Consider the following 24,902-nt stretch of genomic DNA (forward strand, 5'->3'; position numbering starts at 1 on the left):
GTGAGAGATAGATAGATAGAGAGGGCAGGAGACAGAGTGAGAGATAGATAGATAGAGAGGGCGGGAGACAGAGTGAGAGATAGATAGATAGATAGATAGATAGATAGATAGATAGATAGATAGATAGATAGATAGATAGATAGATAGATAGATAGATAGATAGATAGATAGATAGATAGATAGATAGATAGATAGATAGATAGATAGATAGATAGATAGATAGATAGATAGATAGATAGAGAGGCCGGGAGACAGAGTGAGAGATAGATAGATAGATAGATAGATAGATAGATAGATAGATAGATAGATAGATAGATAGATAGATAGATAGATAGATAGATAGATAGATAGATAGATAGATAGATAGATAGATAGATAGATAGATAGATAGATAGATAGATAGATAGATAGATAGATAGATAGATAGATAGATAGATAGATAGATAGAGAGGGCGGGAGACAGAGTGAGAGATAGATAGATAGATAGATAGATAGATAGATAGATAGATAGATAGATAGATAGATAGATAGATAGATAGATAGATAGATAGATAGATAGATAGATAGATAGATAGATAGATAGATAGATAGATAGATAGATAGATAGATAGATAGATAGATAGATAGATAGATAGATAGATAGGCCGGGAGACAGAGTGAGAGACAGATAGATAGAGAGGCCGGGAGACAGAGTGAGAGACAGATAGATAGAGAGGGCGGGAGACAGAGTGAGAGATAGATAGATAGATAGATAGATAGATAGATAGATAGAGAGAGAGGGCGGGAGACAGAGTGAGAGATAGATAGATAGATAGATAGATAGATAGATAGATAGATAGATAGATAGATAGATAGATAGATAGATAGATAGATAGATAGATAGATAGATAGATAGATAGATAGATAGATAGATAGATAGATAGATAGAGAGGGCGGGAGACAGAGTGAGAGATAGATAGATAGAGAGGGCGGGAGACAGAGTGAGAGATAGATAGATAGATAGATAGATAGATAGATAGATAGATAGATAGATAGATAGATAGATAGATAGATAGATAGATAGATAGATAGATAGATAGATAGATAGATAGATAGATAGATAGATAGATAGAGAGGGCGGGAGACAGAGTGAGAGATAGATAGATAGATAGATAGATAGATAGATAGATAGATAGATAGATAGATAGATAGATAGATAGATAGATAGATAGATAGATAGATAGATAGATAGAGAGGGCGGGAGACAGAGTGAGAGATAGATAGATAGATAGATAGATAGATAGATAGATAGATAGATAGATAGATAGATAGATAGATAGATAGATAGATAGACAGATAGATAGATAGATAGATAGATAGATAGATAGATAGATAGATAGATAGATAGATAGATAGATAGATAGATAGATAGATAGATAGATAGATAGATAGATAGATAGATAGATAGATAGATAGAGAGGGCGGGAGACAGAGTGAGAGATAGATAGATAGATAGATAGATAGATAGATAGATAGATAGATAGATAGATAGATAGATAGATAGATAGATAGATAGATAGATAGATAGATAGATAGATAGATAGATAGATAGATAGATAGATAGATAGATAGAGAGGCCGGGAGACAGAGTGAGAGACAGATAGATAGAGAGGGCGGGAGACAGAGTGAGAGATAGATAGATAGATAGATAGATAGATAGATAGATAGATAGATAGATAGATAGATAGATAGATAGATAGATAGATAGATAGATAGATAGATAGATAGATAGATAGATAGATAGATAGATAGATAGATAGATAGATAGATAGATAGATAGAGAGGGCGGGAGACAGAGTGAGAGATAGATAGATAGATAGATAGATAGATAGATAGATAGATAGATAGATAGATAGATAGATAGATAGATAGATAGATAGATAGATAGATAGATAGATAGATAGATAGATAGATAGATAGATAGATAGATAGATAGATAGATAGATAGATAGAGAGGGCGGGAGACAGAGTGAGAGATAGATAGATAGATAGATAGATAGATAGATAGATAGATAGATAGATAGATAGATAGATAGATAGATAGATAGATAGATAGATAGATAGATAGATAGATAGATAGATAGATAGATAGATAGATAGATAGATAGATAGATAGATAGATAGAGAGGGCGGGAGACAGAGTGAGAGATAGATAGATAGAGAGGGCAGGAGACAGAGTGAGAGATAGATAGATAGAGAGGGCGGGAGACAGAGTGAGAGATAGATAGATAGATAGATAGATAGATAGATAGATAGATAGATAGATAGATAGATAGATAGATAGATAGAGAGGGCGGGAGACAGAGTGAGAGATAGATAGATAGATAGATAGATAGATAGATAGATAGATAGATAGATAGATAGATAGATAGATAGATAGATAGATAGATAGAGAGGGCGGGAGACAGAGTGAGAGATAGATAGATAGATAGATAGATAGATAGATAGATAGATAGATAGATAGATAGATAGATAGATAGATAGATAGATAGATAGATAGATAGATAGATAGATAGATAGATAGATAGATAGATAGATAGAGCGGGAGACAGAGTGAGAGATAGATAGATAGATAGATAGATAGATAGATAGATAGATAGATAGATAGATAGATAGATAGATAGATAGATAGATAGATAGATAGATAGATAGATAGATAGATAGATAGATAGATAGATAGATAGATAGATAGATAGATAGGGAGACAGAGTGAGAGATAGATAGATAGATAGATAGATAGGGAGACAGAGTGAGAGATAGATAGATAGATAGATAGATAGATAGATAGATAGATAGATAGATAGATAGATAGATAGATAGATAGATAGATAGATAGATAGATAGATAGATAGATAGATAGATAGATAGATAGATAGATAGATAGATAGATAGATAGATAGAGCGGGAGATAGATAGATAGATAGATAGATAGATAGATAGATAGATAGATAGATAGATAGATAGATAGATAGATAGATAGATAGATAGATAGATAGATAGATAGATAGATAGATAGATAGATAGATAGATAGATAGATAGATAGATAGATAGATAGATAGATAGATAGGGCGGGAGACAGAGTGAGAGATAGATAGATAGATAGATAGATAGATAGATAGATAGATAGATAGATAGATAGATAGATAGATAGATAGATAGATAGATAGATAGATAGATAGATAGATAGATAGATAGATAGATAGATAGATAGATAGATAGATAGATAGATAGATAGATAGATAGATAGAGAGGGCGGGAGACAGAGTGAGAGATAGATAGATAGAGAGGGCAGGAGACAGAGTGAGAGATAGATAGATAGAGAGGGCGGGAGACAGAGTGAGAGATAGATAGATAGATAGATAGATAGATAGATAGATAGATAGATAGATAGATAGATAGATAGATAGATAGATAGATAGATAGATAGATAGATAGATAGATAGATAGATAGATAGATAGATAGATAGATAGATAGATAGATAGATAGATAGATAGATAGATAGATAGAGAGGCCGGGAGACAGAGTGAGAGATAGATAGATAGATAGATAGATAGATAGATAGATAGATAGATAGATAGATAGATAGATAGATAGATAGATAGATAGATAGATAGATAGATAGATAGATAGATAGATAGATAGATAGATAGATAGATAGATAGATAGATAGATAGATAGATAGATAGATAGATAGATAGATAGATAGGGCGGGAGACAGAGTGAGAGATAGATAGATAGATAGATAGATAGATAGATAGATAGATAGATAGATAGATAGATAGATAGATAGATAGATAGATAGATAGATAGATAGATAGATAGATAGATAGATAGATAGATAGATAGATAGATAGATAGATAGAGAGGGCGGGAGACAGAGTGAGAGATAGATAGATAGAGAGGGCGGGAGACAGAGTGAGAGATAGATAGATAGATAGATAGATAGATAGATAGATAGATAGATAGATAGATAGATAGATAGATAGATAGATAGATAGATAGATAGATAGATAGATAGATAGAGAGGGCGGGAGACAGAGTGAGAGATAGATAGATAGATAGATAGATAGATAGATAGATAGATAGATAGATAGATAGATAGATAGATAGATAGAGAGGGCGGGAGACAGAGTGAGAGATAGATAGATAGATAGATAGATAGATAGATAGATAGATAGATAGATAGATAGACAGATAGATAGATAGATAGATAGATAGATAGATAGATAGATAGATAGATAGATAGATAGATAGATAGATAGATAGATAGATAGATAGATAGATAGATAGATAGATAGATAGATAGATAGATAGATAGATAGATAGATAGATAGATAGATAGATAGAGAGGGCGGGAGACAGAGTGAGAGATAGATAGATAGATAGATAGATAGATAGATAGATAGATAGATAGATAGATAGATAGATAGATAGATAGATAGATAGATAGATAGATAGATAGATAGATAGATAGATAGATAGATAGATAGATAGATAGATAGATAGATAGATAGATAGATAGATAGATAGATAGATAGAGAGGCCGGGAGACAGAGTGAGAGACAGATAGATAGAGAGGGCGGGAGACAGAGTGAGAGATAGATAGATAGATAGATAGATAGATAGATAGATAGATAGATAGATAGATAGATAGATAGATAGATAGATAGATAGATAGATAGATAGATAGATAGATAGATAGATAGATAGATAGATAGATAGATAGATAGGGCGGGAGACAGAGTGAGAGATAGATAGATAGATAGATAGATAGATAGATAGATAGATAGATAGATAGATAGATAGATAGATAGATAGATAGATAGATAGAGAGGGCGGGGGACAGAGTGAGAGATAGATAGATAGAGAGGGCAGGAGACAGAGTGAGAGATAGATAGATAGAGAGGGCGGGAGACAGAGTGAGAGATAGATAGATAGATAGATAGATAGATAGATAGATAGATAGATAGATAGATAGATAGATAGATAGATAGATAGATAGATAGATAGATAGATAGATAGATAGATAGATAGATAGATAGATAGATAGATAGATAGAGAGGCCGGGAGACAGAGTGAGAGATAGATAGATAGATAGATAGATAGATAGATAGATAGATAGATAGATAGATAGATAGATAGATAGATAGATAGATAGATAGATAGATAGATAGATAGATAGATAGATAGATAGATAGATAGATAGATAGATAGATAGATAGATAGAGAGGGCGGGAGACAGAGTGAGAGATAGATAGATAGATAGATAGATAGATAGATAGATAGATAGATAGATAGATAGATAGATAGATAGATAGATAGATAGATAGATAGATAGATAGATAGATAGATAGATAGATAGATAGATAGATAGATAGATAGATAGATAGATAGATAGATAGAGAGGGCGGGAGACAGAGTGAGAGATAGATAGATAGAGAGGGCAGGAGACAGAGTGAGAGATAGATAGATAGAGAGGGCGGGAGACAGAGTGAGAGATAGATAGATAGATAGATAGATAGATAGATAGATAGATAGATAGATAGATAGATAGATAGATAGATAGATAGATAGATAGATAGATAGATAGATAGATAGATAGATAGATAGATAGATAGATAGATAGATAGAGAGGGCGGGAGACAGAGTGAGAGATAGATAGATAGATAGATAGATAGATAGATAGATAGATAGATAGATAGATAGATAGATAGATAGATAGATAGATAGATAGATAGATAGATAGATAGATAGATAGATAGATAGATAGATAGATAGAGAGGGCGGGAGACAGAGTGAGAGATAGATAGATAGATAGATAGATAGATAGATAGATAGATAGATAGATAGATAGATAGATAGATAGATAGATAGATAGATAGATAGATAGATAGATAGATAGATAGATAGATAGATAGATAGATAGATAGATAGATAGATAGAGAGGGCGGGAGACAGAGTGAGAGATAGATAGATAGATAGATAGATAGATAGATAGATAGATAGATAGATAGATAGATAGATAGATAGATAGATAGATAGATAGATAGATAGATAGATAGATAGATAGATAGATAGATAGATAGATAGATAGATAGATAGAGAGGGCGGGAGACAGAGTGAGAGATAGATAGATAGAGAGGGCAGGAGACAGAGTGAGAGATAGATAGATAGAGAGGGCGGGAGACAGAGTGAGAGATAGATAGATAGATAGATAGATAGATAGATAGATAGATAGATAGATAGATAGATAGATAGATAGATAGATAGATAGATAGATAGATAGATAGATAGATAGATAGATAGATAGATAGATAGATAGAGAGGCCGGGAGACAGAGTGAGAGATAGATAGATAGATAGATAGATAGATAGATAGATAGATAGATAGATAGATAGATAGATAGATAGATAGATAGATAGATAGATAGATAGATAGATAGATAGATAGATAGATAGATAGATAGATAGATAGATAGATAGATAGATAGATAGATAGATAGATAGATAGAGAGGGCGGGAGACAGAGTGAGAGATAGATAGATAGATAGATAGATAGATAGATAGATAGATAGATAGATAGATAGATAGATAGATAGATAGATAGATAGATAGATAGATAGATAGATAGATAGATAGATAGATAGATAGATAGATAGATAGATAGAGAGGGCGGGAGACAGAGTGAGAGATAGATAGATAGAGAGGGCGGGAGACAGAGTGAGAGATAGATAGATAGATAGATAGATAGATAGATAGATAGATAGATAGATAGATAGATAGATAGATAGATAGATAGATAGATAGATAGATAGATAGATAGATAGATAGATAGATAGATAGATAGATAGATAGAGAGGGCGGGAGACAGAGTGAGAGATAGATAGATAGATAGATAGATAGATAGATAGATAGATAGATAGATAGAGAGGGCGGGAGACAGAGTGAGAGATAGATAGATAGATAGATAGATAGACAGATAGACAGATAGATAGATAGATAGATAGATAGATAGATAGATAGATAGATAGATAGATAGATAGATAGATAGATAGATAGATAGATAGATAGATAGATAGATAGATAGATAGATAGAGAGGGCGGGAGACAGAGTGAGAGATAGATAGATAGATAGATAGATAGATAGATAGATAGATAGATAGATAGATAGATAGATAGATAGATAGATAGATAGATAGATAGATAGATAGATAGATAGATAGATAGATAGATAGATAGATAGATAGATAGATAGATAGATAGATAGATAGATAGATAGATAGATAGAGAGGCCGGGAGACAGAGTGAGAGACAGATAGATAGAGAGGGCGGGAGACAGAGTGAGAGATAGATAGATAGATAGATAGATAGATAGATAGATAGATAGATAGATAGATAGATAGATAGATAGATAGATAGATAGATAGATAGATAGATAGATAGATAGATAGATAGATAGATAGATAGATAGATAGATAGATAGATAGATAGATAGATAGATAGATAGATAGATAGATAGATAGATAGATAGATAGAGAGGGCGGGAGACAGAGTGAGAGATAGATAGATAGATAGATAGATAGATAGATAGATAGATAGATAGATAGATAGATAGATAGATAGATAGATAGATAGATAGATAGATAGATAGATAGAGAGGGCGGGAGACAGAGTGAGAGATAGATAGATAGAGAGGGCAGGAGACAGAGTGAGAGATAGATAGATAGATAGATAGATAGATAGATAGATAGATAGATAGATAGATAGATAGATAGATAGATAGATAGATAGATAGATAGATAGATAGATAGATAGATAGATAGATAGATAGATAGATAGAGAGGCGATAGATAGATAGATAGATAGATAGATAGATAGATAGATAGATAGATAGATAGATAGATAGATAGATAGATAGATAGATAGATAGATAGATAGATAGATAGATAGATAGATAGATAGATAGATAGATAGAGAGGGCGGGAGACAGAGTGAGAGATAGATAGATAGATAGATAGATAGATAGATAGATAGATAGATAGATAGATAGATAGATAGATAGATAGATAGATAGATAGATAGATAGATAGATAGATAGATAGATAGATAGATAGATAGATAGATAGATAGATAGATAGATAGATAGATAGATAGATAAATAGATAGATAGATAGATAGAGAGGGCGGGAGACAGAGTGAGAGATAGATAGATAGAGAGGGCAGGAGACAGAGTGAGAGATAGATAGATAGAGAGGGCGGGAGACAGAGTGAGAGATAGATAGATAGATAGATAGATAGATAGATAGATAGATAGATAGATAGATAGATAGATAGATAGATAGATAGATAGATAGATAGATAGATAGATAGATAGATAGATAGATAGATAGATAGATAGATAGATAGATAGATAGATAGATAGATAGATAGAGAGGGCGGGAGACAGAGTGAGAGATAGATAGATAGATAGATAGATAGATAGATAGATAGATAGATAGATAGATAGATAGATAGATAGATAGATAGATAGATAGATAGATAGATAGATAGATAGATAGATAGATAGATAGATAGATAGAGAGGGCGGGAGACAGAGTGAGAGATAGATAGATAGATAGATAGATAGATAGATAGATAGATAGATAGATAGATAGATAGATAGATAGATAGATAGATAGATAGATAGATAGATAGATAGATAGATAGATAGATAGATAGATAGATAGATAGATAGATAGATAGATAGATAGAGAGGGCGGGAGACAGAGTGAGAGATAGATAGATAGATAGATAGATAGATAGATAGATAGATAGATAGATAGATAGATAGATAGATAGATAGATAGATAGATAGATAGATAGATAGATAGATAGATAGATAGATAGATAGATAGATAGATAGATAGAGAGGGCGGGAGACAGAGTGAGAGATAGATAGATAGAGAGGGCAGGAGACAGAGTGAGAGATAGATAGATAGAGAGGGCGGGAGACAGAGTGAGAGATAGATAGATAGATAGATAGATAGATAGATAGATAGATAGATAGATAGATAGATAGATAGATAGATAGAGAGGGCGGGAGACAGAGTGAGAGATAGATAGATAGATAGATAGATAGATAGATAGATAGATAGATAGATAGATAGATAGATAGATAGATAGAGAGGGCGGGAGACAGAGTGAGAGATAGATAGATAGATAGATAGATAGATAGATAGATAGATAGATAGATAGATAGATAGATAGATAGATAGATAGATAGATAGATAGATAGATAGATAGATAGATAGATAGATAGATAGATAGATAGATAGATAGAGCGGGAGACAGAGTGAGAGATAGATAGATAGATAGATAGATAGATAGATAGATAGATAGATAGATAGATAGATAGATAGATAGATAGATAGATAGATAGATAGATAGATAGATAGATAGATAGATAGATAGATAGATAGATAGATAGATAGATAGATAGATAGATAGATAGATAGATAGAGAGGGCGGGAGACAGAGTGAGAGATAGATAGATAGATAGATAGATAGATAGATAGATAGATAGATAGATAGATAGATAGATAGATAGATAGATAGATAGATAGATAGATAGATAGATAGATAGATAGATAGATAGATAGAGAGGGCGGGAGACAGAGTGAGAGATAGATAGATAGATAGATAGATAGATAGATAGATAGATAGATAGATAGATAGATAGATAGATAGATAGATAGATAGATAGATAGATAGAGAGGGCGGGAGACAGAGTGAGAGATAGATAGATAGATAGATAGATAGATAGATAGATAGATAGATAGATAGATAGATAGATAGATAGATAGATAGATAGATAGATAGATAGATAGATAGATAGATAGATAGATAGATAGATAGATAGATAGATAGAGCGGGAGACAGAGTGAGAGATAGATAGATAGATAGATAGATAGATAGATAGATAGATAGATAGATAGATAGATAGATAGATAGATAGATAGATAGATAGGGAGACAGAGTGAGAGATAGATAGATAGATAGATAGATAGGGAGACAGAGTGAGAGATAGATAGATAGATAGATAGATAGATAGATAGATAGATAGATAGATAGATAGATAGATAGATAGATAGATAGATAGATAGATAGATAGATAGATAGATAGATAGATAGATAGATAGATAGATAGATAGATAGATAGAGCGGGAGATAGATAGATAGATAGATAGATAGATAGATAGATAGATAGATAGATAGATAGATAGATAGATAGATAGATAGATAGATAGATAGATAGATAGATAGATAGATAGATAGATAGATAGATAGATAGATAGATAGATAGATAGATAGATAGATAGATAGATAGATAGATAGATAGATAGAGCGGGAGACAGAGTGAGAGATAGATAGATAGATAGATAGATAGATAGATAGATAGATAGATAGATAGATAGATAGATAGATAGATAGATAGATAGATAGATAGATAGATAGATAGATAGATAGATAGATAGATAGATAGATAGATAGATAGATAGATAGATAGATAGATAGATAGATAGATAGATAGATAGAGAGGGCGGGAGACAGAGTGAGAGATAGATAGATAGAGAGGGCAGGAGACAGAGTGAGAGATAGATAGATAGAGAGGGCGGGAGACAGAGTGAGAGATAGATAGATAGATAGATAGATAGATAGATAGATAGATAGATAGATAGATAGATAGATAGATAGATAGATAGATAGATAGATAGATAGATAGATAGATAGATAGATAGATAGATAGATAGATAGATAGATAGATAGATAGAGAGAGAGGCCGGGAGACAGAGTGAGAGATAGATAGATAGATAGATAGATAGATAGATAGATAGATAGATAGATAGATAGATAGATAGATAGATAGATAGATAGATAGATAGATAGATAGATAGATAGATAGATAGATAGATAGATAGATAGATAGATAGATAGAGAGGGCGGGAGACAGAGTGAGAGATAGATAGATAGATAGATAGATAGATAGATAGATAGATAGATAGATAGATAGATAGATAGATAGATAGATAGATAGATAGATAGATAGATAGATAGATAGATAGATAGATAGATAGATAGATAGATAGATAGATAGATAGATAGATAGATAGATAGATAGATAGAGAGGCCGGGAGACAGAGTGAGAGACAGATAGATAGAGAGGGCGGGAGACAGAGTGAGAGATAGATAGATAGATAGATAGATAGATAGATAGATAGATAGATAGATAGATAGATAGAGAGGGCGGGAGACAGAGTGAGAGATAGATAGATAGATAGATAGATAGATAGATAGATAGATAGATAGATAGATAGATAGATAGATAGATAGATAGATAGATAGATAGATAGATAGATAGATAGATAGATAGATAGATAGATAGAGAGGGCGGGAGACAGAGTGAGAGATAGATAGATAGATAGATAGATAGATAGATAGATAGATAGATAGATAGATAGATAGATAGATAGATAGATAGATAGATAGATAGATAGATAGATAGATAGATAGATAGATAGATAGATAGATAGATAGATAGATAGATAGATAGATGTGCATACCGGGTCTGGTGGCTCAGTGGATGAAGGCGTCCGCTGCAGTGGCCTGTGTTCAACCTCATGGTCATAGTTTTTTTTTGCTCTAGCTCCGCCCACTGGCCCCGCCCCCACCGGTGCGGCCCTCAGCCAGAAACCACACTGTAAATTTGGCCCCCGAGAGAAAGTTTGTGAGTACCCATGATCTATAGTGACCCCCTTAAATGATCTTACCTCAAAGAAAATGCCAAAAAAGGTTCAGTGGACAGCTAGCTGTCAAAAGGCATTTGAAGACCTAAAGCAGGCCATGTGCACTGCCCCCATCTTACAGAGTCCAGACTACACCAAACAGTTCATTGTCCAAACAGATGCTTCTGAGCTTGGTGTGGGAGCTGTACTGTCTCAACTGAATGATGAAGGTCAACACCAGACAGTAGCTTTTAAAAGCAGAAGGCTGACCCCTAGAGAGAAACGTTGGTCAGCTATAGAGAGGGAGGCCTTTGCTGTGGTGTGGGCCCTGAAGAAGCTGAGGCCATACTTGTTTGGCACTCGCTTCATAGTTCAGACTGACCACAAGCCCCTCCTATGGCTTAAACAGATGAAAGGTGAAAACCCAAAACTGCTAAGGTGGTCCATTTCCCTACAGGGGATGGACTATACAGTGGAACATAGACCTGGGACCCAACATGCCAATGCAGATGGACTCTCAAGGTATTTCCACTTAGAAAACGAAGACTCAACTGGTCAAGGTTAGTTTAGTGTTCCTGCGTTTGGGGGGGGGGGCTGTGTAGGAGAGTAGGATCTGCACTTATATTGCCCCCACTTTTTTTTCTGATGTTTACACTGGTTTCTGGCTATAGTCTGGCTGGGTCCCTGCTAATCAGGGCCCCAGTCTCTTTGTTCTCTCTAAACAACTTGGAGTGCATATTAGATGCACTAGTGATTGGATACTGTGGTACCTTATGAGCCCCTAGTATATGGTACCTTAGGTACCAAGGGCATAGGTACTTCATAGGCCTACCAGGGGCTGAACCATGTATTATGCCACCCCTGGGAAGCAGACTAAATCTGACACCACAGGCCTGTAACTGCAGCCTGGGTGAGGTAGTGTCAGGAAATCCACTTCTGGGGCTGCAGGGACTTCGGACTCCGGCGGGAGCAGGAAAGTTTACGACCGTTGATTCAACATTTTGGTGCCTGCCAAGCAGGGGAGACACTCCTTGACTCCAAGGGAGATTCTTCAGTCTTCCAAAGGTAGTGGAACATCGAAGGTCCAGGATTCTTCTTGTAGAGTGTCGTCCATGGATATCTAGTTTGCAATGGCAAGGGTTCCCTATCTTATACTAAAAGAAAGGGAGGGACTAGCTCTATGACCACTCCTCTTGGAGGGTCAGGGGAGTGTGTGGTTGTCCAGTTTCACACAAGAGCAGGGGCTGGTAGCCCCTGAACCGGTTTGAGCTGGCATATGCACAGAGGAGCCTACTGCTCCCCAGTGCAGGACTTCAAAGCACTCACACAGCCCCAATACACTAAATCCTGTCTGGAAGGTGGTTACACCTCCCTGTGACAGGATGCCTATTGTTGGGCCTCCTCCACTGCGAGTTTCGGTCAGCAGCAGGAGGGCAGCCCAGTGTCTGTGCTGGTGGCATCCATTTTGTGATGCCAGGGCTCTTTCAGGATTCTACCGTGTTTCCACAGTAGGTACATGTCTATCCCTCTAGAAGGGTGGGATCATACTCCTACACCAGTTACTGGTGTGGCGGTATGATTCCAAGGTGTTTGACACCAAACACAACATGTTTCTGTGCAGCCAGTCCAAAGTTAGCATTTACCGTTGGGTTATAATGCACTTAAGAGTATATGGTCAGGCTACATCACAGACAATCCCGGAGAAGATATTCCGAAGGCTGCAGAGTGGCTCTGCTCATGCAGGGGCACCCTCTAACACAAAACCAAGCACCCTGCCTTCAGGATTGATAAGGCCTGCCATAGGGGTGACAGGTTTCTATGTGCAGTGATACGTGAGATATAGTGAACCTATATCTCTATAAGGGGTGCATGCACCACCTTACCCAGGCTGCAGTAGCAGACCTGTGATGTCATTTTGGAGGGATTCCCAGGGGTGTCATAATACATGCTTCAGCCCCTGGTAAGCCTCTGGGGTACCTATGCCCTGTGTACGTAGTATACTATATACTAGAGACTTATAAGGGCACCCCAGAATTCAATCTGTGGTGTACCTAAAGTACATGGAATCAATTTAGAGAGGATGCAGCTAGGCTGGGGTCCTGAATAGCAGGGCCCCAGCTAGACTAAAGTCGAAAAACAGTGTTACAGCAGCGAAAAGTGGGGGTAACCATAAGAAGCAGATCCTACTCTCCTACATCCACTGTATAGCTACCACCAGCAGTTCTTATTGCTCAGAGTGTATGCATGACTACATTCTTGAAAAAATGTTCCAAAATGTTTCAAAAGTATTAGTCCAACAATTATGAATTGCTGATGATACATTGTTGCAGCTGAACAGTCCTTCCTTGAGCAGCTCTTAACGGGAAGACAACAATACCTTCAAAGGAGGTGCAGAGGGGAGCAAGAGTGTAGCACCATCTTTTTTCCCTCCATTATCTGTTCCTCTGCTCTGCACACTTACATACTTTGTACAGACTACTGAAGACAAACACTACATTCTAATACTTTTTGACCTATCTGCAGCTTTCAGTACGATCAACCACAAACTTCTCCCACACACTTTATTCAACAAGAGAACAATGAATTCATGGTTCAAACGCATATTTGTCTAAGAGAATGCAATACATTAAAATAGGTGATTATCTATCCGCTCTCACAGCTGTTCACAAGCCATAAGGTTCTATTCTAGCCTCCAATTCAACTTTTACCTTACAATTAATAACAACAGAGATAATATTGGCACTCTATCCCAATGCCTAATCACCGTAAACTCATGGATGTCCCCATTGAAACTTAAATTAGGCCTTGAAAGACTGGATTCTTTCTATTATCAGTTTGGTCCTGCCTAATAAATGAATCACTAAACTACAGGCCCTAAACATTGTCCCCACATTTGTGAAAACAGTTGCGTCCCTGGTGTCATGCTGGATAGCACCATCAATCTTGACCTCCATATCAAAAGGAAGCACTAAGTGTTCTAGATTTCAACCAAAGATACTTCATAAGGTAAGACCCTTCATCCCCAAATACGGCTTCAAAGCTGCTGTGCAGGTATTTGTGATAGGTCGTACAGAATACAGGGACTTTCTAATAGTTAAACTACCTAAATCCTACCTAAACCCCTCTCAAAGCAACATTGTAACAGAATGACTCAAGTTCTAAAACCTCCGACGCGCTTGCTGAGTGGAGCTATACGACCCCCTGAGCCTACCAGAGCCCGTCAGAGCCCGCCGTGAGGGGAACGGCCACCGCTGGGGAACAGAGCTCTATCCTCGGATTTTCAGCGCCAGCAGCCGCCGTGAGGGAAACGGCCAGCTGGGCAAAGACTACATCTCCCAGCAGTCCTTGACCCAGGCGCTCGCCGCTGCTGTCATCAGGCAGCGCCTGGGGCCTATTTCTACATTGCTGGTGCCCCGCAGCGCGGGACGCGCGCAGGCGGCGCCCGGGCAAAGCCCGGGCCAAGGGTGGGCCCGTCCTTGCCCGTCGTAGACCGAAGGAGGCCGGGCTGGGCAACCCCTCTGTCACCTGAAGCAGGTGCACGAACTGTAAGTACCGTAGTGGTTGTAAGACGTGCAAACCGGCTAACACTGCCCACAGTTAACCGTGCTACTCTTTGACTGTGAGTTATTCTCTGGCTATCGTTTTTCACCTATAATGGGGAAGAGGAAATTAACAGAGGCTGGGGGTCCATCGGTGTGCAAGAGAGGGAGAAAAGCCAAAAAAGTTGCTCACGCCGTTAGTAACTGTGTCCTAACTAGGATTGAAGGCATAGTGGAGGAGTGTGAGGAGATTCTGATTACCACTACTGCCGCTACACCTGCCACTGATGGAAATCAGCTTGTGGCTATACCGGTCCAGTCACTTCCACATGAGAGACACATTCCAGCTATGTTCTCCAAGAAACCATCAAATAAACACTCAACGCTCGAGGGGAACAGCATAGCGGATAGCACCCATTGACTTACATCCCCATTAAAATCTGTTGATCCAAGTGTCCCTGCAATTACCGACAGTGACTGTATCTTTGCCCAAATACCTTGTTCCAATAGGTATGCTGTTTTAGACCCTAGTGTAGAATCAATTGATATCTCAACCTGTAGTAAAGCAGAGTCTGCTGTGCCCATTGTTAGCTCTTTATGTTGTAGTGTTTGTGGCCCCCAAAATGACGCCCTCCGCTTGAGAGTGGAAGCCCTCGAAAAAGAACTAGCTATGCTGAGGGAAAAGGTGATTCTGCTCGGGAGTGGAGCTCCTGGTTTAGCTCTCCCCGTACCCAAATTGCCCAACATCCGACCTTGCCAGGGTACGGCGGGAAATAGTTTGGAAAGACAAGGCAGGGATTGGTTAAAGACCAAGGGATTAAAGGTGGGCTTCCCAATCCCACCTCTTTCTCCTCCACCCACACCATCAATCCACACCCTGCCTTGGGCACTAGAAAGGGCAGCAGAGGAGACCTTACAGATCGACTCCACCCAGAAGCTAACCGTGACCATATGGCTACGAGGAGGGAAGAGCAGCCCTCCCGACCCTATTTTTGGCCTAACTCAGGCAATTTACACTCAAAGGGCCCCACTCCCACAATCTTCATGACCAGGGTCCCCAAACCTCTAAATCCCCATATCCACGAAACCCACGATTCCCTTCTTAACAAAGTTATCTATTGGATACAATATGTGAGGGGTTGTAGGTCAGTTATACGGGAGGATCTGGTAGAGGTAACAAGGATAAAAAAACAGGGCTCGAAGACAGATTGCATTGAGATCAAGCTTTGCAATGCCGAACGAGCCGAAAACTTGGTGGCGCTTGAATTTCGTACTTCTCCACCAGGATCTTCGACAATTCAGTTTCGCATTTCTCCATTATGGTCAACAGTCGGGGAAGTAACTGAGTCAGGTCTATCCTCGGTTGATTGACTGGATAAAAATTCTCCTTTTCATCCCAATACTATTACCAAAGGGGGTAGAAAGGACGACGCAGCCAACCTTCTAACCGTTAGTAGGGTGGGGCAAGCAGAGTGGGGGTGCTCTCCAGATGGCCCCTCTAGCGACGTAAGTGCAGGTGGCACCGGAACGTCCGTTAACCTTCAAGGACCACTACGTTTTCTTTCCTGGAACATCGCGGGGTTAAAAAAAAAACTGTTGCTCCCCGAGTGGAACTCTTTTATAGACGATCAAGACATCTGCCTGTTTCAGGAAACGTGGAGCATGGTGCCCCTTCACAAGCCCGGGTTTACCACCCATTTTATCCCAGCCACTAGATCAGGGAAAGGCCGTCCTGCAGGGGGACTTCACATTTGGATAAATGTTCATCTTAACTGGGTAGTTTCCTTTCATCCAGCCCCTTCGATTGATATTCTGCACTTAACGATAAAAGGCCAAAAAAATGATCCCAACTTAGAAATCTTCAATGTCTACGCCAGAGGGTCTTCTGGGGCTCAATTCTCTCCAACTATATTATCATTAGAGAGAGAGTTATCTAAAACCAACCACAAATCAGTTGTTATTGTGGCCGGCGATTTCAACTGTACATTTGAACCTCTATGTACTCTGGACGTCTTGGGCACCGGGGACCAGGATACTAAATGTGCTATTCCTCCTCTTAGCTTGGCCCCCATTAAGAAATGGTCCCAAAGGGCAACACAATTGTGTGCCCTTACACTGGAGCACAACCTTAGAGCCGTTAATGGCAGATCACGCTCTGATATCTGTGGGGCCAATACATACAATAGAGCTAGCTGCCCGTCCAGGATAGATTACATCTTACTGGACTTACGACTCTGGCATGATTTAGTTGACATGAAAATCTTACCTTCCCAGGACAGCGATCATAATCCGCTTTGTATGCTTTTAACCAATTCCTGGTCGGTCCCTAAACCTGGAAATGCAATGAAACTGACAACAAAAGAGGTAGTCCCCTCTCATTGCAATAGACGCCTTAAATGGCACAAGGTTGCTCAAGACGAAGAGAAACTGTGCAAAATAAAAACCCTAGTTGAGCAGAAGTCTATGGAGCTTGGTATCCTCCAAGAGCCCCCTATGGGTGCACAGAACTCCCCCTTTTTGCTTCAGTATCAAGATTTTATCGATAAAATGGGTGTTCTTCTCAGTATCCCAGATTCGCAAACTTCCAAAACAACTAGTGGGTCCACCAACCTTTGGTATTCTAGGGAATGTAGGGTGATGAGACGTAAGCTAACAGCTGCCCTCCAAAGTAATAATATCATTATGGTTAGGCTAGCGAGGAAAGAGTACGCAAAGACAATTGTGAAAGCCAAGCGCACATGGGAGGAAGCACACTGGCAGGATCTCCGATCCGCGGCTCTTCTGCGGGACGCTACGTTATTCTGGGAACTCATTGACAAAGGTAGTCGTATGGGTGAGGCCCCAATTCCCAACCACATCTCCTCGCATCAGTGGTATACACACTTTACCAACTTGTATAGTGTGGTCAACCCCCAGCCACATTTGAAAACTGCCTCGCCTCCCACATCTCCTGAGGCCCTTCCATCAGCTGTGATTTCTGTGTCTGTTATGGACTCGGATCTTTTTAAGCCTAATGAGGTCTCTATTGCCATCTCAGGGTTGTCTACCGGGAAGGCGGCAGGCCCGGATGGCATTGTGGGCGACCTCCTTCACGCCCCAAAAATCTGGTCAGACTTCATTCTCGTTTTAATGAATTTAATTGCTAGAGGTCATCCTGCCCCAGACTCATGGAAGGGCGCCGAAGTTGTAGTGATATTTAAGAAGGGAAATAGGGAGGAGCCTGCCAACTACAGGCCGAGAAGCCTAATAGATGTGATACAGAAGGTGGTTGGCAGGGTCCTCCTCATGAGGGCCAGGACTTGGTTGGACGAAGCAAGTGTGCTTTCTCATCTCCAGGCGGGCTTTAGACAAAGAGTGGGCACGATGGACCAGGTCTTCCGGTTCTTTACAATCTACTGGAAAGCGGTTGTCATTGGGAAAGGCAGTTTATATCTGGCCTTCATTGACCTAAAGACTGCATTTGACCTGGTCCCTTGCTCCAAACTCTGGTTGGTGTTGTCTGACCTGGGCTTTCCTCCCCTGATTCTGGATATCATCATGCGCCTCCATGAGGGGAACTACGCAAAGATCAGGTGGGGCAACCAGGGCCAGTTGACAGACAGGGTGGCGGTAGACAGGGGAGTCCGACTGGGTTGCGTACTGGCCCCAACCCTGTTCTCTCTTTATATAAATGGGGTGGTCGATTATCTGAGAGAGATCCCTTCAGATGCTCCAACTTTAGCAGGGGAAAAAACACCTACTCTCCTTTTTGCCGACGACACCCTCTTGATGTCAAAAAGCCCAAGCGGCCTACAAAAGCTGCTTGATAGGTTCTGCCAGTTTTGTGATGCACGAGGTTTAGTAATCAACACTTCCAAAACTAAACTAATTACACTATCTCCATCCAAACGTTTTAAGAATAACATCTCTCTGAATGGCACTCCACTAGACATCGTAGACTCCTTTGACTATCTGGGAATTAGGATTAATAAATCGATGAAATGGAACGATCACATAGCTAAAATGTTCCTCAATCACAAGAGGGCGGCGGGAGCAATTTTAAGAAAACAGCGGCTCTCCTTCAGCAGACCAATTGTCCCGGCACTTGAGATTTATGATGGGAAAGCACTGCCTTCAGCCCTGTACGGAGCGGAGCTATGGGGGTTTGAGAACCTATCCGACCTGGAGAAATCAGAGAATCACTTCTTGAGAGGCTTGGTTTCTCTCCCTCTCTCCACTCCCCTGCTACCGCTCCGTATGGATCTGGGTAAACATCCCATTAGGGACATTGCAAGATTACGGCCACTGCTCTTTTGGGTCCGCTTAAGACGTACCCCTGAACTGGCTAGTTACGCCGACGCCTTGGATGAGATCATCAAGATAAACACAGGCACCAAGATCAAATGGATCTCCAACCTTAAGCGATTGGTGACTGATATTGGCTATGGCGAGGCATGGCTTAACCAGACCCCACCGCCAAAGCAAGTTATCAAAAGAGCATATTGGGTCTGGGTAAAGGGAGAGGAAGCAAGAAACCCCAAGAGAGGTTCTCTCACTAACTTGTTTCTTGAGCACAAGCTGGTGGCAAAAACTGAGCACTACCTTGCCTTTATCCAATGCCCCCGCAATAGAACACTCTATATGAAGTTTAGGTTTGGGTCCCTCCCCCTTAATTCTTGGGTTGCAGGGTGGAATTGTCAGTCCCTAACAACTGCTGACTGCCCGGGGTGCCCTGCCCCTAGTGAATCCATTCCCCATTTCCTCTTTGCATGCCCAATGTACAGGGCGGCCAGGAGGAAGTGGCTCAGACCCATTTGCAGGAATCTGGGGTTTGAGAACTATAGGGTGGCACTCCGCTTCCTCTCAACTGATGCCTCGTCCATGGTGGTGGTATGCGGGGTAGCCAAATTTTTGGGATGCGCCTGGATGATCCGCTCCAAACTGTTAAAACCTCATAGGAGCCCGGACATTGGAGACACATGAGCTTTGGTCCTTGTTATATCTTGAACTGTTTCTATGTTTTATCATCTGCCTACAATTACTCTTTTTAACTCTTTCTTTTTTTTAAATCATTTGTTGCATAAATGGATTTTAGGATGCTCGTAAATGTACATACTTTTATGATATTTTTATATCGAATAATGTTATACAACAACAACAAAACTTCCTAAAGTGGTTAACACTTGAATCTTGCTGCATTTATAAAACAGCTTGTATCACATACAAAGCAGTACATACAAAAAATACAAAGCAGTACATCTTAATTCCCCCCACCCCTATACCTCACACAACTAAAACTGTCCATTAAAAACTGCTACATAAGAAGCAAATATATTCACCTTGCATAAACAAGCCTCCATCAAGCACACTTTTTCAGCGAATGCACCCAGGATATGAAATGTCATTCCAGCCCATGTAAGGCATGCACCCTTGTAGCAGATCTTCAGAGCCAAACTAAAGGCTGTTAAACCTGCCCTGATTTTGTTATTTTGTATTCATGTGTTCATGGCAAAAATGTATCCTACTGAATAGAGAGACTTCCCCCTGTCCAACTGAGGTTGCACTGCTGTAACTATTTCTGAGAAAAATTCTAATTATGACAATCGGAGATATTTCAATAATTTTGCATTGCCCTTTTGACATGAACTTGCAAAAAACGTTGGGACTATTCCCATTTGAATAATTATGAGTAATTTGGCACAAACTCCTACCAGAGTAGCAGAAGAACATCACACTTAGAAAGTGAAAGCGGCTTCTGGCTGCTGCTGTGAATGTTTTGTTGCATTTAGTGCTATTTTCTTAGCTCAAAATGCATCATTAGGTCCACAGCACTAAATGCCGGGGCACACTTCATTGTGTAATTCTTCATAAACTGACATACTTTTACTGTAATTTTGTGTAATTATGCTACAGCAAATTATACAAGTTACACCCAACGCTACTGCTAACCTCCAAAGTATAAATCCTGTTAATTAAATCTCTATCAGAAACATTGTATCAAATTTGTATCTCCAACAGAGGTAAATCTAGCTCCATATCCACTTCATGTAGTAACTACTCACTCACCCATCCTCTTTTCCATAACTGCTGGGTATTACAAATGTATATATCTCATGTACTTTACTATTGTCCTACAGCTTTCCAAATGTGTTTCGTCACTGCTAACCACAAATGCATATATCTTGTAAATGGCCATGGGTTATGCCAATTACAAAAATACAGAGGTCTCACTCGCCTAACTAATGGATTTATTTTGTAATTTCTGTTCCACTTGCTGATGGTAAACACATTATTTTCCTAGTACTTTTTGTTGTAAAGAATGCTGTCACTCCAGTGTCTAGCATCGTAAAAACGTATAAATAAAGATATAGGGCACAAACTGTTGCAGTAAAAATGTATTTTGTAAACCTCACCATGGTTAGATGTAGATATTCGAAAAATCTGAGGGGAAAAATTACATTTCTTTCAAGCAATGCAGGGCAACAAGGTAGCTGCTCCATATTTACAAAGAAATTGAGCATTTCTGCTTTTTACTTGCATTGTTGCACTATGTGCAGCCTAGCTCCCAGTGAAGGCATCCTTTGCACAAGAGTTCAAAGGAGCCCACTTTACAAGCAGGATTGTTTCCATGCAGGAAGGGACCCCATCACAAACGAACAATCCTTAGAGGCATTTTTCTTCTTCACACATGGAAAGGGAAATTAACAAGAAGAAATAAAGGTATTTCTTCATGTTACAGCTCTGTCAGGTAGGTGCACAATTTTGGTGCAAATCAAGGTTTACAAGTCTTTGTTAATCTGGGTTTGCTTCAAAATACATGGGTAGATGCATGTGAACACCGATGCCTCACTTACGTTATGCCCACACGACGCAAAGTAATGCAAGGCAGCGCTATTTGCATTGACTAAACCATGCACAGCAGTTCAATGTTGCTTTAAGAGGGTTCGTAATCCCAGTTGAGGACTTGTGTTGCCTTGCAACGACTTCTGCTATCAAGAACAATGTAAGCCTTTAGTAAATCTGCCCCTGAATATGTTGGCTTTAGTTCTGGGCAGTACATTGCCACTTGGCAGTTGCCCGCCACTATTTTTATTACAGGTAGTTTTACATTTTCCTAGATAAACTACGTTAAAGTAATATGTTACATAGCAGTTCTATAATTAGTATTTCAGATAAATGACTAGGTAACTTAATACCCATAAAAAAAATACATTTACCAAAAAATACTTTTTTCAGCAAAAGCAAACCACTGTGAGACCCAATTTCTACAGGAGTAAATGTAAATACGGTTTCAATTTGACTATTATTAACATCCATATCAACACCATATTTATCACAAATGGGTGGACTGGAAATACTCGTTATGCTCATTGAAGTATTTCTGACAACTTTAAAAATAATGAATTAGATCAATATTTGTATTACTCTGAAGTAAAAAAATGCGTCATAAAATGTCTTACCTTATTCATATCAAAAGTATTAAAAACCTGGTCGGTGTACTTATTTGCTTCTGGGTTCATGCCTTGCAGTCCGAGCAGAGTCTTGAACTCATGCAAACTAAGTTGTCCAGACGGGCACTCCCTCATGAACTTTTTGTACCAGAGATGTATCTCCATTGCAGTGCCATCGTCCGCTGATGAATTACTAGCCCCCATACTGCAGAGTCTCTGTCCCTTACCCAGCCATAGATCAGCCTGATCTGCGCAGTTTTGTGAGTCCACACTATGATCACATTATGATACTGTTCACATCCTTCGGAAGAGAGCTTTTGTAAACCTCTTAAAGTAGCGACTGATATAGACGAAGAGTAAAAATAGAAACATAGTGAGATTAACGTAATTGCCCGGTTTTAACGAGGTCGTTAGTCTCCTGACCTGCTTAAAGGTGAAGGAAGAAGCATTATTGTACTATTTTGAAACTGCGGATGTGTTTTTGACAGTAAACATGCATTGTCTAAGGTGAAAATTAAATAATGACGTTACAGAAGGAGATCAATATTGAGTAATCGCACGAAAAGCTTTGCTTACATCTTAAATTAGTGTTTTTGTAGTATGAGAGTATTTTGAGCCTGTGGTTTAACCAGTTTGGAAGGATGGGCTTCGATTTGTTAATTGACAGTAGGATAAACTCAGTGATTTGTGTGTGAGGTTGGATTCAGGACATCCACAAGCACGTGTTTGCTTTTAAGGAAAGACAAACTCTAAACATGTATACATAATGTTGCATCCTCGCACGTCTACCTCAGTGGCGGACCCCGCAGATGTCAGAAAAGTAATCAGGGTTTTTTCCCTGTGAACCTCATTAGACACGAGACATTTGTTATTATGCATTTCCTTTAAGGCAGACAACATCGCCTGGCATCACTAACTCTTCAAGGATGTTCCAAAATACTCAAGCGGAAATATATTGAATGCAGAAGTTAACATACCTGTCTATCATACATTGTTTGCAATTTCCCTTCCCTTTCTATCTTTTTATTGTATAAGATGTGCTTTTTATCATTTCACTGTTTTTTCTTTTCCTGCTTTATTCCTTAATAAACTCAAACTTAAAAAACATACACTGTGTACGATAATGATTTTCTTATTTCGAAATATTTCATAATAACAAGGTTTACTATGGAAGTTTATTCAATCACACCTTTTCCTTCTTGAAATCAACCCTGGCAAAGAGAAAGCATATCGCTGTCAGCAATCCACAACTGTGATCGAATCAAAATGTAATAAACAATGCACACTTGCCACTTCAGTATCAACACACAACTGATAAGTGGTTGAAGTGCACCTAGGGACACTTTCATACAGCAGTTACAATAGGACCGTTTCTTTAAAAGTCTAGCTTGTTTTGTAATCCCCTTAAATTCATGGGGTCGGTTTACTGCTCACAGAATGTAAGTAAACGGGTTGTTTTAAGTGGATTATCACTGTATGCTCGGACTGAATCGGATTGAAGCCTCCATGCTGATTGCAGTAATAATATTAACTTAGAGGTGTCTTCATGTCCTATATGTACGTTGTTTTCTGGTCCTCATTTTGAGGGGTCATCATAGTGCTCACAGAGCCGAAACTAGCGTGCCCTAAATCCATGCTCCTCCCTGGGAGCTCTCTAAATTCAATGTGATATGTACCATGCCATAATTTTGCTTTTGTATTATTGCATTGTCTGTGGTGCCGCTAATAGCGGTTAATCAAGTACCTTGTGTATTGGCTGTGTTTTGTAGGTTTGTGCGACAGTGCTTTGTTGCAAACTATTATGGGACACATTCACACTGTGAACATTTGGAGCAAACTGAAGTCCAACTGCCAAGCGCCATAAAATGTTACTGTCTTGCTCATTTCGAATTCCAAATTACTCAGCAATTGCTGGTCGAGCAGGAATTTCACACTTGCTGTGAAGCTCAAGAAGGTACTCCTCTCCTACAGGATCACTCTCGCACTAGGTCCTGTCGACTCCCATCCCCTTAAATCTGATATCAGGATACCAGTCGATGCATCCCTGAGACCTTTTCCCCTGTCCCCTCAGTAGAGTGGTAAGGTTACTTGTGCTTTGGCTAGGGACCTTGTACAACCTTAGGAATGAGCT

The 24,902-nt window shown here is 38.9% G+C and overlaps 1 protein-coding gene across 2 annotated transcripts in view; it reads right to left on the reverse strand.

Annotated features, from left to right (window-relative positions):
• Positions 1-22,988, reverse strand: part of GUCA1C (guanylate cyclase activator 1C) — a 659,379-nt gene extending 636,391 nt beyond the window's left edge. For both annotated transcript variants that reach the window (XM_085620480.1, XM_085620479.1), the window contains exon 1: positions 22,781-22,988. In XM_085620480.1, coding sequence (XP_085476606.1) covers positions 22,781-22,975 — 195 coding nt within the window. In that variant the 5' untranslated portion in view covers positions 22,976-22,988. The remainder of the gene's footprint in view (positions 1-22,780) is intronic.
• Positions 22,989-24,902: the final 1,914 nt, after the last annotated feature.

Source organism: Triturus cristatus, chromosome 8 (genome assembly GCF_964204655.1).
Source record: "Triturus cristatus chromosome 8, aTriCri1.1, whole genome shotgun sequence".
NCBI lineage: Eukaryota > Metazoa > Chordata > Amphibia > Caudata > Salamandridae > Triturus > Triturus cristatus.